The 13832-nt window shown below is 40.7% G+C and overlaps 1 protein-coding gene across 2 annotated transcripts in view; it reads right to left on the bottom strand.

Moving 5' to 3' along the window:
* Positions 1 to 13624, bottom strand: part of LONP2 (lon peptidase 2, peroxisomal) — a 98406-nt gene extending 84782 nt beyond the window's left edge. Inside the window, exons 1-4 of one of the 2 annotated variants that reach the window (XM_065898606.1) lie at positions 13330 to 13624; positions 5803 to 6037; positions 2464 to 2595; positions 660 to 782 (exon numbers count right to left, since the gene is read on the bottom strand). In XM_065898606.1, the coding sequence (XP_065754678.1) occupies positions 660 to 782; positions 2464 to 2595; positions 5803 to 6037; positions 13330 to 13562 (723 nt within the window). In that variant the 5' untranslated portion in view covers positions 13563 to 13624. The remainder of the gene's footprint in view (positions 1 to 659; positions 783 to 2463; positions 2596 to 5802; positions 6038 to 13329) is intronic. The other variant, XM_065898607.1, reaches the window with a different exon arrangement.
* Positions 13625 to 13832: the final 208 nt, after the last annotated feature.

The raw sequence follows: 13832 nt of genomic DNA, 5'->3' as shown, positions 1-13832 counted from the left end.
AAAAATCAACAAAAGGAAAACTAAAAGGAAAGTGGATATTATCAAATCCCGGGAGGATAGAGGACTCTAAGCTTAGAAGAAGGGAAAAGACTAACAGTTTGTATATGAAAATTGAAACTTTTATAAGTTAATGCAAAAAAGTCAGCCAAAAAACTTTAAAAAGTAAAAACAATTAAATTTTTAAGAAAGCCAAATTATGGCACAACACACCGACACAATCCCTTTAGGAAACAATTCTGTGGTATGTTCTTAATACTGTATACAATGAAAAAAAGTCATACTCAAAGACACTCATCGTGGTTATTTGCCAGTTTTTAAAATACTGAAAACATCACACGATGTTTGGCAGAAAGAAAAATGGCTTAGTAAACTATCCCTTTCAATAATTACCAAAACAAAAACAAAAAATGAGAAAATGTCTACATGCTTAAAAGGAAAAAAAAAAAAAGATCCAGACAAGGAGAAGTAGCAGGGGGAAACAAACTAAAATTCAAAATTGTATCAGTAACTTGAGTGTAAGAGACAATGAACTTGTTTCTTCTTACTCCTTTCTTTATTTATTCCCCCATTTTTTTTCTTCAAAAAAAAAAAAACCCTGAATCTCACATCACACAAAAACAACTAGGAACCTGAAGAAATGGATTAAAAGAAGCATTTACCCGCTTATCATCATCTTGCTTGTGTTTTCTGGTTTTCTGAAGCAATTTCAGGCCTTCGATTTGTCTGACAAGCAGTGGTATGGTCATCTTGAACCGTTCCTCCAGACTCACAGCATCTAAAATCTGAGGAAATGTATAGCATCTCTCTCTCAGAAACACATGCTCCAAAAACAAGGCAGTCAAGACTCAGGACTTAAATTGAGTAGAAAAGACAATTCTATCAATATTCACAGCTACACTATGGCTAACACAACCAAATTATCAGCAAGGTAATCTGACACAAATATCAGAATCCTAAAAAAAACAAGAATAGGGCTTCCCTGGTGGCACAGTGGTTGAGAGTCCGCCTGCCGATGCAGGGGAAACAGGTTCGTGCCCTGGTCCGGGAAGATCCCACATGCTGCAGAGCAGCTGGGCCCGTGAGCCATGGCCGCTGAGCCTGCGTGTCCGGAGCCTGTGCTCCTCAATGGGAGAGGCCACAGCAGTGAGAGGCCCGCGTACCGCATAAAAAAAAGAAAAAAAAAAAAAAAAAACAAGAATAAAAATACCTTGAGTTTCCATTTAAAGATGAAGCCTTATGTATTGTTCCAAGAGCAAGAACAAAACACATTTTATGTCAACTCTTTCTGGGAATTATTCTCTTAAAGCCCAGTCTACATATTAGGTCTATACAAACTTTAGGTTCAAAATATTAAATTTTTACATACACAAGAGACTAGGAGCACTTTTAACCAACCTCCACTAACGATTTGTCTGAGTGACTAATACTACTCTCTGGTCCTTCAGTGAAACACCCTTGCTAAGCCTACAGCCAGGTCACTCTCTAGAGCTCCTGCCTTCTCTGCTCCTACCAGCTGAACCGAATTCTTGTGTTTAAACCCAGCCTGTCTGCATTAGTTGCACTTGCTAGTATAATTGTTAGACTAAAGTATTAAATAAACTGGGGATTTATTTAATAAATAAGGAGGGTTGTTTCAATGAAAACTAACTTTAATGTTCTAGGAAGATTCAATAAAGCAGACTGCTTAAAAGTACTACAAAAATAAATGTGCAAGAAAACTTTTATAGTTTGCAGGAAAGACATTCAAATCTAAGAGTCCACATTTGGATTATTTTTCAAGTATCTTTGAAACTCATTTCACTTTAAATAAACAAAAACTGAAAATCATAAAAAATCATAAATATCGCATCATAGGGGTGGTTAACGTAAGAAACCTGAAGAATTCTAAAGAAGCAGGCCTATACACAAGGGAAAGGTCATGGCTCCACACTTTTAAAAGTAGTGAGACATGGGCCTCCCTGGTGGCACAGTGGTTGAAAGTCCGCCTGCCGATGCAGGGGACACGGGTTTGTGCCCCAGTCTGGGAGGATCCCACATGCCGCAGAGCGGCTAGGCCCGTGAGCCATGGCCGCTGAGCCTGCGCGTCTGGAGCCTGTACTCTGCAACGGGAGAGGCCACAACAGTGAGAGGTCCGCGTACCGTAAAAAAAAAAAAAAAAAAAAAGTAGTGAGACAGCATATTTATATATTTAAGTTAAATTAAATATTTACCTTTTTTATTATTCTAGCTTTAACTTTTTCCACAAATTGACAGACTACCAGTACTGATAATGCAAATACAAGAACTGCCTAAGTATACAAAAATGTAAAGCAATCACTGTAAAAGTCAACTTAAGCCTCGTAAAAGCATCTTAACTACTTCTGAGTCTCCAGTATCTTACCTGAAAGTCAAAACTTACTCACTATCTAGATCTCAATAGGAAGTGACAAAGCAACGTGGCATTCCAGAGTGGAACACTGTTACCTGGAGCTTCTCTTTGTTGCTTGTTCGGATAATTGATGTCAGAATGTCTGGTAAAGCTTCCCTCGGAAGACTGTCTAAAAGACGTCTCAGTTTAGCAACTGCGGGGACAGACATATCCAACATTTCAACCAACTACAAGGGAAAAAAAAGTCTTTTTAATGAAATATGGCATTATTTGTGAATTTAAAAACTCAAATTGTCATAGAGGTTTAATGTTTTGGCCTCAGAGAAAGTCTTTGTTTCTGAAAAATCACTGATTATTAGAGTCCAGGCATTTTTACAGGACTCAGAGGAAAAGAGAAGTACTTCTAAAATGTGAATCAGAATGAAAAGCAAAAATGGCTCAGAAAGTGGATAAGGGCTTCCCTGGTGGCGCAGTGGTTGAAAGTCTGCCTGCCGATGCAGGGGACACGGGTTCGTGCCCCGGTCCGGGAAGATCCCACATGCCGCGGAGCGGCTGGGCCCGTGAGCCATGGCCGCTGAGCCTGCGCGTCCGGAGCCTGTGCTCCGCAATGGGAGAGGCCACAACAGTAAGAGGCTCGCGTACTGCCAAAAAAAAAAAAGTGGATAATACTAATGTTTATAAAAGGCTTTGTAAATTTGTGATTTTATTTTACTTTGGAAAAAAATTAAAATTTATAGTAAAATTGCAATAGTACAAGAAACTCCTTCCCCTAATATCCTTCCCCTAAATTCACCAATTGTTAACATTTTGTTACATCTGCTTTCTCTCCCCAACTCTCCACACACACACACACACACACACACACACACACACACACACACACTATTACTGCTGAATGTTTTACAGTAAATCACAGACATCATGACTCTTGTTCTTAAGAACCAAGGCATTCGCTTACACAATCAGTGTAATTATCAAATTCTGGAAATTTAACATGGTTGACGCTATTATATTAACCAATCAGTAGCTGAAATACTGTTTTTCAGAAGAACACTGGATTAACTAGAATCTGAGCACTGACTGAATGATTTTTTAAAAAACAACTTCCAGGGTATAGCCTGGAGTTAAGACAGATTAAGCTCAAGGCAACCTTTCAGTAACTGTGATAGTCACTGGGGCTACTGACAAAGTTTCCCTTTCCTTTTCACCTCATGGTAGGGCTGCTCTTTCTTACCTTTGAATACAGATGTACATGGCTATGGGTCCTGCCTTGAACCATGAAACATGAGGGGAAGTGACAGTTCCTTCTGGGCAGAAGCATCAAAAGCCATTGAGAGCTCTGCCACATTTCCTTTTCCTTCCTCAGCAATAACAGAAGCACGTTTTGAAATGAATCTCCAACCCACTGGGGTCCCAAGGTGACTCTAATTGCTAGATCACCACACTCGCTGGTTTGGGGCATGAAGTGTGAGTGAGAAATACACCTTTGTCATGCTATGTGACTGAGATTTTGGAGTACTTAACACAGCAAAACTAACTTAACACCATACTGACCAACACAGATGATGTACCAAATCCTCATACTGTCACTCTAATGAGATTTCATATGCCAGAAATAAGCAAACCTCTCTAAAAGCACTGTAACTTTGGAACCTATCTGTTACCTGCCTAGAGTCAAAAGAATTAAAGCATAATTATGATGATGCTGTCCAGGTGGGAGAAGTAGATAATAAAATTTGAAAACTCTTTCTCCTAGGAAGTCATTCTAAGAAAGTAAAAGTTAAAACTCATTCTCCAAGTACTTATTGAGAACAAACTATCTGTCAGACACAATAAAGTGCTCAGTATAACATGGTTAAAGCAGGGATGAATTCAAGTTTGGTAGGGAAAAGAGACCTACAAGACAAATTTCAATACAGCGTGATAAGCATTATATTGAAAGAGATGTTTAAGCGATTGTGGATACGCATGCAAAGGAGCACTAACAGCCTATAGGAGTTGGGAAAGCATAAGTCAAGTCTGAAAATTCAGAGAAGGAGAAGCACTCCTAGCAGACAGAACAGAAGGTAAAATCACAGAGACATGAAATAACAAGATGTGAAGCTCTCTGACATGCAGTGTGGCTAGAACTCTGGGTATAAATGGAAGTAACTAGAGTTGCGAAGGGCCTTAACGTTATACCAAGAAATGTGAACTTTATCCTAGAGCCGTTAAAGTCTTCTACTCAGGGGAAAGGCATACCCAAAGCTTATTTAGAAAGGGTTAATGAATAGGTAGGTGACAAAGAGAAGCAGCTAGAAGGAATCAGAAAGCTCCTGAAGAAGTCTACTGCTGAGGGCTGTAGAAGAAGATGTAGAGGGGATGGAAGAAAAGCATTAGCTGGAAACAATCCTGATATCTAAGAAGAGAAATGATAAAATTATGATATCCCAACTCAATGGAATTCATAAAAATACTTAATACTGTTAGATTAAGTTAACATAATCTAAAGTTAGATATAGATAAGAAAACAAAACATAAGACTGAATAGGAACCAAGACAAGAAGACAAGCAAAAATAAAATTGGATGCATGATGGCAGTAGATAGTGGTAATGTTTCTCTCTAAAAATCCCTTTAATGTCATTATAGAATCTTTACATATTTAAATTTTTGTTGTTGATTGATAGTGGAGAGAAATAAAGAACAAGAGAAAGAAGCTATAAAGCTATGTCCAACATAAGAACAGAGACTCAGGGAGGATTACTCAGGAAAAGGAAGACAAATTCTATTTTCCCCTCTATCTTCTTCACTCCTGAACAGCACATTCACTTACTCTGGTTCTCAAACTGAAGTCTCTTTCAGCCCCCACAGCAGCTGTAGAGCCAAATTTTCTATTTTTCTATTGTTGTTCACCACACTAGCAATATGTAGCTTCAGATTCCACATCAGGTACAAATACCATAGGCTATGAACACCTGCCTATGCACGCCTAATGTGTGCTTCCCTCCCAGAATTCTAGAGGATCAAGGTTTCAGCCATACTTGAAACCATGGGCTTAATCTTCCATACCACTCACAGTGTGATCCTGACTTCTGAACCAACATAACATATAATTTGATGCCTAGATAGTCTAGTGACAAATAGCTTCTGTACAGTATTTTAATGTTTAAGATTATTTAGGTTTAATAACTACCTGGTTTGGAGACACTGAAAATTATAAGAAAAACTCTAGAAATACTCTTTGGAAAAAGTTTAGGAAGGGTTGGCTAGTATGTCCTAGAATGATTTAGGTACAATCCCACACAAAAGCAGTTTGAAATCAATGTACTATAATATATTGAGAAATCATTTAAACGTATACTGCCCGAAAACTTCACCACTCAACAAATTCATCACATCTTAGGGCAACAAAGAAACCGAAAAGGGTTTTAAGGAAAAACTAAAAGCAACTCACTTGTACTGCATATTTGTAAAACTGTTCCGATAGTTCTCCTAGCTCCTCCCTAGTCTTACAGGTGTTGGGAAACTCCTCCAGCCAGTCCAGCTGTTCCACTTTGGCAACAGGATATGGCTTCTCTTTTATGACCTGTACGATCTGGAAGCGGCACAGGCCCGTAATCAGCAAAGTATAGTGGGGCTTGGGCCAGTTACTGCCCACAACCTGGACCGCCAGTGCAGCTGTCCCAATCCTGAAAAACACACAGAACGTCAGTATTACAAATGCTCAATATGGTAGAAGAGAAACTCACCTCAAGAATAAAGACGCAGACGTAGAGAATAGACTTGAGGACACAGGGAGGGGGAAGGGTAAGCTGGGATGAAGTGAGAGAGTGTCATGGACATATATACACTACCAAATGTAAAATAGACAGCTAGCGGGAAGCAGCGGCACAGCGCAGGGAGATCAGCTCGGTGCTTTGTGACCACCTAAAGGGGTGGGATAGGGAGGGTGGGAGGGAGACACAAGAGGGAGGGGATATGGGGATATGTGTATACATATAGCTGATTCACTTTGTTGTACAGCAGAAACTAACACAACATTGTAAAGCAATTATACTTCAATAAAGATGCTAAAAAAAAAGAAACCTCAAAAGGGTTGCCTTTTCTGAGAAATTCCTTAAAAAACAAAGAATGTCTAAAGTGCAAATGAATTATTTCTCTATTTAATTTAGCATCCAGTACACGGTCTTTTATCTGATATGGGGCCATCTCATTCTAATTAGCCATTCAAAAATTAGGTAGAAATTCCTAAACATCTGGATTATTTAAGCATAAAAACATGAGTAAACGCAGTTGAGATTTATATAGCTTAAATTAATTTTGCCAGCTGGGAATGAGGCAATCTTACACCAGAATATATATGAGCATTTTAGACAGATTTAAACAGCATGATGTAAACCAATCTAAGAAATCCCCTTCTGATACCAGTTTTGCTACTAACACCAAGCCAGGTTTTTTACATAATCAATCTATAAAACTGTCATCAGATCTGGGAATTAACACGTATGTCCTCAAATTTTGAATTTCTCAATCTGGGGCTAAATATCAGAGGCCACACTTTCATGGACTGAGGAGAGTTAGTCACAGACCTACATACATCTCAGGAAGACGTCAACCTAGTTCTGTTTAAGTGGTAATCACCTCACCTAACACGAGCTGAAAAAGTTATACTTTAAGTCTTAGCTCCATATCATGCAATTCTGACCAAGTCACATATAAACTAATTCACAGAAAGAAAGCTTCATCCAAACTAAGCTGAAGTGATACGAAACAGAAAGATCAATGTTCAGAGGACACTTCCAGATCCCAAATTACCATTATAGTTTCTCCCCTCAGGCATAGGAAAGCTTGTAATTTCAGAAAAGAAACTAAAATCAAAGCGACCAGAGCTCTCAACACCCTGGGACCATGGTGACATTGGAATACTACACTTACCCGGCTCAAACATACTGATGGCACAGACAGTATGTGCATATTTTAGTGAGCTTGCTCACTTCTATATGCAGTTAATTCTTGATTAGTTCCTCGTAAATGATTCATTCTGTAGATTATCTGTACCTTCAGCTTCCCACCACCACTCAGTTTATTCTGAGCTATGCATATAACTTCCTTAACACCCTTCCAGGCATATCACGTGGATAGGGGATAAAACTCGATTTAAACAAGAACTTAAACCAAAAAATCAGGAAGATAATTTGGTGGAGAGAAAAAACATCATGTACTTTAAAAACCTGAAACGATCTGGCAATCATCTATTGAGTTATTTGTGTTGTGGCTGCTTTTCTTCAGTCACTAATCAAACAGTAGGTTCTATCTCCCATTCCCTTAAAACCAACTCCGACTGCCTGAAAGAGTTAGCCATACCTAAACTGATTAGAGACCAACGAAGACTATAATTCACTGCAGATGACAACCACCAATGCTTACACAATGCAGGAAGAGTTTACAGTTCTATATACAAGAAACATTAACAGACAAGAAACCAGGTTCCTGGTCTAAGGGGTTTACAAACCAGAAGCCAAGGAGAAACCAGAGAGATGAGACAAATCCAAACTTCCAGATTAGGAAACAAATTTAATTATTTGGGGTATGTCATTGATTAAAGGCAAGACTAAAAGTGAGTTTTCTAACAAAGCAAATAAAATAGTTTTCCTAACTGTGAAAGGAAGATGTTCCAAACTGGAAAGAGATTAAGTTGGATTTAAACTATGCTTTTCCTCCTAATAAAAAAAATATATATAGGGCTTCCCTGGTGGCGCAGTAGTTGAGAGTCCGCCTGCCGATGCAGGGGACACGGGTTCGTGCCCTGGTCCGGGAAGATCCTATATGCGGCGGAGCGGCTGAGCCCGTGAGCCATGGCCGCTAAGCCTGCACGTCCGAAGCCTGTGCTCCGCAACGGGAAAGGCCACAACAGTGAGAGGGCCGCGTACCGGAAAAAAAAAAAAAAAAAAATATATATATATATATGTTTTAAATATGTTAATTATTTCTTGCTTTAAATCACTTACAGTTGACAACATACCTAAAAAAATAAAAGGGTACATAAAAAGAATGTACTCTTTTTAAAGAAAAAAACAATGATGTGTGAAATAATTAGATGGCTAGAAGCAAACTACCTAGTGAAAGACATTTGGGGTAAAAGCTCTGGAAAGAAAGACGACGTTTAATGTTATTTTAGACAAGTTGCATTGCATGTTGGGCTCTAGGTTTTACATATAAAAATAGGTAAACAAAATATTCAATTAATCTAATACTTTCCTTATAACTATGATCCACATGATACACAGGCTTTATATCAACTCAGTCATCTTTCAAAATATTCTAGTTCTTCTATTACTATACACTTTATTAGGCATGACCAAAAGCAACAATTTGATTTTGCAACAGATCCACATTTATTAGTACACAAATGTGGAATGCTTTTTCCATTTAGGTTGTAGCTCTGTAAATCTACACCTTAGTTATTGTGGTATTTTACAGTTCAAAGAATTTCTGAAATTCCTGAGAACTACTCTCAGAGTTGTAAAATATTATTTTAACCTAAAGTCTGACAACAATGGATAAGATCTGTATAATTTGGAAACTGACTTAGATAATGTAAGTTTTTGAGAACCATCAAACTACAGTGGTGGGAAAATCTAAAAGCAGCACTACTGCAAAAAGCAGTTTTCCAAGATGAGGACAGCTGTGGTCTATTTGCCAACCACTTGCTTTTTTCTTTTCTTTCGTTTTTTCTTTACTTTAAAGCCCTCCATTTTCCTTGGAATCCTTAATCTTCCAAATCTTTTTTCCAAATAATGCTACTTCAGTTCTGCCCATATTAAAAGAAAGAATATGGGGTCTTCCCACTCCTTCCCCCAACCTCCATTTGTGAAATCTACACTTAAAACTACCCATGTGGGCAATGGTAAAACCATTAACATACAGGGTTATTGCTTTGCAGTTTACAAAAGGCTTTCATAGGTATTATTTCATTACACACCACCTTTCACCTCTGTGAGGAAGGTAGCACTTTATTAAAAATGAGTAATTCAGATTCAAAACGGGTAAACAGGTTGGTTATCCATGATTACAAGGATATTAAATAGCAATAGGTGAGCTGAATTAGGTTTTATGACAAATTATACTCTTTTCCCACCACAATGGACAATATGAATTTGTACTTATAAGAAGTATAAAAATAAACACTATTAACATAGCTTCTAAATAGCTGATATACTGCAAGGCACAGTTATTATTTAATATCTAATGTTTACATCTTAACAACACTTAAGGAAGAGAAGTATTTCCACCAAAGCTCTGGAAGCAAAAGTTACACACTTCTGGGAAAGGACCACTGAAACATCTTTTTGGTTTTGACTTGGTGTCACCCAACTTATCTTCCTGAATATCTGATGATTTTGAGCAAAATTTATCATCATTGTTAATAAAGATTTAGAAACAAGGAAAGAGTCCATTAGGATAGTCCCAAATTCTACCAGAGATGAGGCTTCTGTGACTACAGGATTTTTGATTTTCACTCCTTTCTTGAAAGTTCATTTCTGAATTTAAGAAACGCAACTTGCAGACAGACCTTCCTTAAAAAGCGTAAATGCAGGGCTTCCCTGGTGGCGCAGTGGTTGAGAGTCCGCCTCCTGATGCAGGGGACACAGATTCGTGCCCCAGTCCAGGAAGATCCCACATGCCGCGGAGCGGTTTGGCCCATGAGCCATGGCCGCTGAGCCTGACTGAGCGTCCTCCGCAACGGGAGAGGCCACAACAGTGAGAGGCCCGCATACCACCAAAAAAAAAAAAAAAAAGAGTAAATGCAGACTTAGGAACATCTAAGTAGAGCTATTCATTACATACTTGCTAATATAAAAGATTAAATTTTAAAATCAGTGTTATCAGATTTCTTGAATGCTGAAGAGTGCTAATAGATACAAATAACAGTAACACATGGATAGAGGCTTGGCAAATTATGAAACTGTGTATCGGCTCTATATAAATCATTCATTTTTTTGTCAGACAAATGCCAATGAAACTAATTTGGGGTCCTAGAGATGAAGTACACAGAAAATGAAGAGAGACTGAGCATTCAGCACCATGAGGAAATGAAGGCAGGTGCCCTGAAGAATGGAAGGCTGGGAGAAGACGAAGACTGCAGGGCAATCTTGAAATGCATGAAAGGACAGTGCACAAGGAATGCTAATTATCCATTTGCACTAAGAAAACAATGGGTCACTGAGGAGCCACTAAAAAGACAGTCCAGTGAAGCAGGGTGGCCTGAGGTGGCATGGGAACCAAATTCTAGACTGTGGGGATATTATCCAAAGCTCTTCCTGTGTTAGGCGACATGCCTGCACACTGACGTGCAGGCAGGGACTGTGCTGTTCAAAACGGTAAAGGAAGTGGTTCAGGTAAGTCAACACCTGGCCCTGCCACTTTGTATGACAAAGAACCCAGGGGAACAAATTACTTCTGCTGCTCCCTGAAGACTGAGGCATTGTCACCCGGATGGTCTAAAGGAAACTAGGGACAGAAAGAGAGCCCTCACCGTCCCTCTGAGGTCCTACTACCACCTGGAAAAGCAGGTAACTGGGGAAGGACAGATTTGCGTATCGCAACAGAAATAACACTATAGACAACGCAGTACTTGTACTATTAAAGCTCTTTTAGGGACTTCCCTGGTGGTCCAGTGGTTAAGACTCAGCGCTTCCACTGCAAGGGGGTGTGGGCCAAAATAAAATAAAATGGTTACTTTAAAAAAGCTCTTTTAACTTTTTAAAGTAAGAGCATTTAAAGGTGATATTAGAGAAAAAAGACATTGGAACCTAATACTAAGGAATGCAATGCAAACTTTCTACAGACTTTTCAAGTAGCAAATAATATTTCTAGGATAACGAGATGGTCTGGTGGGTCCTTATAATGCTGAAGTTCTATGAAGAATTTTCTATGTATGTTTTCTAACTTAAATGATTAAATTTTAACACTGCTATTCATTTAAAACAAAGGCAGCAACATGAACAGCAAGGACCAGATTACCCATCATCTGATATTAGTGATTACTTCCAAGCAGAAAAATTTAGTTGGTTTGGAGGAATTTACATAAAAGAAATTAAAAACCCTCCAAAATCTTGCCAGAATCATACCAACAAATAGTCACTCAAACCTGAAACGACTAATCTACTTTCGAAATTCACAGTGTACCCATGGGTAATCAGCAGAACTAAAACAAAACAGCTTATCATGAGCACTCTTGCCTCAACAGGCAACTAAGTACCTGGGCACAGAAAGCAAAAAATTAGGGGAGAAATAAACAAAGGCTAAAGGAGTGGGGTCATATGTAGGGAAACCAAAATCCAACACAATTTACCACAGTTTACTGAAACTTGAAAAGTACCCAATTTCACTCAAGCAAGAAGCAAAGTATATCAGATGGAAACCAAAATGCTTTTCATGTTTGAGAAAAGCGAGGCTTTTGCAATGTGGACCACCAATGGACTGCTATGGTTTTTTTGGTTTGGTTTTGTTCTGTAAGGGGAGGGGAGGAGAACCAAATCTCCTTTGAGAATTTTAACAAAGCTATGGACTCTCCCTTAAAAGGAAGAGTATATAATCACAAGATTTTGGACAAAAATAAGACATTCCTAACTCTCCCCAAAACCACTGAGAGTCAGGCTACACCTAATTTTAAAAAAGGATAACTGTAGGTGAACAAGGGAGGGGCTCTAAGTTGAAAATACCTCAAGAAGAGTTATAGGCAGGGGCTTGGGAGGCTTGAAGATAATGGCATTTGTTGAGAGCATACTACAGACCAGCGCTGTCTGGTAGAAATATAACGTGAACCACATATGTAATTTTAGTAGCCACATTAGAAAATAAGACAAGTGAAAAATGCTAATATTTTACTAAATTCCGACATTTAATCTACATAAAATTTATCAACAACATTTTTCATACTAAATTTTCAAAATCTAGTGTGTAGTGTACACTTGTAGCACATTTAGGGTGAGCAACCACCCTGGTTTGTCTGGAACTAAGGGTTTTCCTGGGATATAGGACTTTCAGGGCTGAAACCAGGACAGTCCCTGGCAAACCGGGACAACTGGTCACTCTAATACTACCATCTCAATTTGGACAAGCCACATTTCAAGTGCTCTGTAGCTAGTGGCTACAGTACTGGACAGTGCAACCATTTATCCAGCCTGGTGCAGAACAGACCACACGCACGTGATTTCACTTCATTTTCATAACACACGTAAAAGACGGATGCTGCTAGTTTCCAAATTACAGGTGAAGAAAGAAATAAGCACAGGTTCAATCTGTCACCCAAAGTAAGACAACTAGGGCCACGGTGTAGGGGAATCCAGTGGTAAGCTTGGGGCCTAAGAAACGTTACGATATGAGAAGAGATGAGAAGATAGGAAAGTTCTAGAAAGGGAGACAAGTGACAATGTGAACAGGGAAGGCCCTTTAGGAAGGAAAACAGAAGCAGTGAGAGGAAGAGAGATGGCAGGGGGCGGGGGAGGCAGGGAGTGTGCTAGACAGGCACCCCCAAATTAATAAGGAAATGGTGCAATTTAGGATGGGACAGGAAAAGAGAAAACGTGAAGCAGCAAAGTATCTCCGTTAAGAGGACAAAAGAGGTGGGAAAGAAGTTAAAGAAGGAAGACGGGGGTGGGGGAAGGGAAGAGAGAAAGGAAAAGAAAGAGGGGGGCCTGGAAGTTTAAGAGCACCGGCCTAGGAGTCTGAAGACCCGGGGGGCGGGAAAGGAAATTCACATCAGATGCTGAGCAGCTAATCGTGCAGCTTTCACGACTCCATGAGTCATCTCATTTAACGGTCACGAGGCATTCCTCTGTCACCCCCGTCTGGCGCGTGAGTCGTCTGAAGAGGCGGAACACCGCCGCGGGGCCCCCCGAGCCCCACGCCCCGAGGCCGGGCCGGGTCTCGGGAGGAGGCCGCCCCGCCGCCGCTGCCGCTGAGCCGCCCGGCCTACCTGTGCAGCGGCGGCAGGTCCTGCGCGTCGCTGGCCGGGTCGGGAGTGTTGGGGATGACGCCCAGGATGGTGCTCTGCAGCGACGTGCCCTTGAGCAGGCGGCTCCGCACCAGCTGCAGGTTGCGGGCCGAGTCCACGCTGGTGCGCATGGTGGAGCCCGGCAGCAGCACGCCCTCATGCGTGAGCAGAAGCGGGAGGCGGCTGGGGATCTGGATGGGGCTCAGGGATGACATGGCGACGGCCCTCCGCGTCGGGAGAGTCCCAGGGAGCCCAACAGCCGGCTTAGCGAGGCCTACAAGGCAACTACCAGCCCTCACACCCCCGCCCGCCGCCGCTTCCGGCTCCGCGCTCCCGCCGGCCCCCGGGCTCTGCCACCGCCCCGCGCCGTACACACGCGAAGAGATGCGCACTCCACTCGCCGGCGTGACCCCTGCCTCCCGGCCCCGCTACTCCGCTTTCTGCAGAGGCTCCCACAGAGCAGAGCTGTATGCCCAAGGATGATC

This window comes from Phocoena phocoena, chromosome 20 (assembly GCF_963924675.1).
Source record: "Phocoena phocoena chromosome 20, mPhoPho1.1, whole genome shotgun sequence".
Classification (NCBI taxonomy): Eukaryota; Metazoa; Chordata; class Mammalia; order Artiodactyla; family Phocoenidae; genus Phocoena; species Phocoena phocoena.
This window is presented reverse-complemented; position numbering and strand designations above follow the sequence as displayed.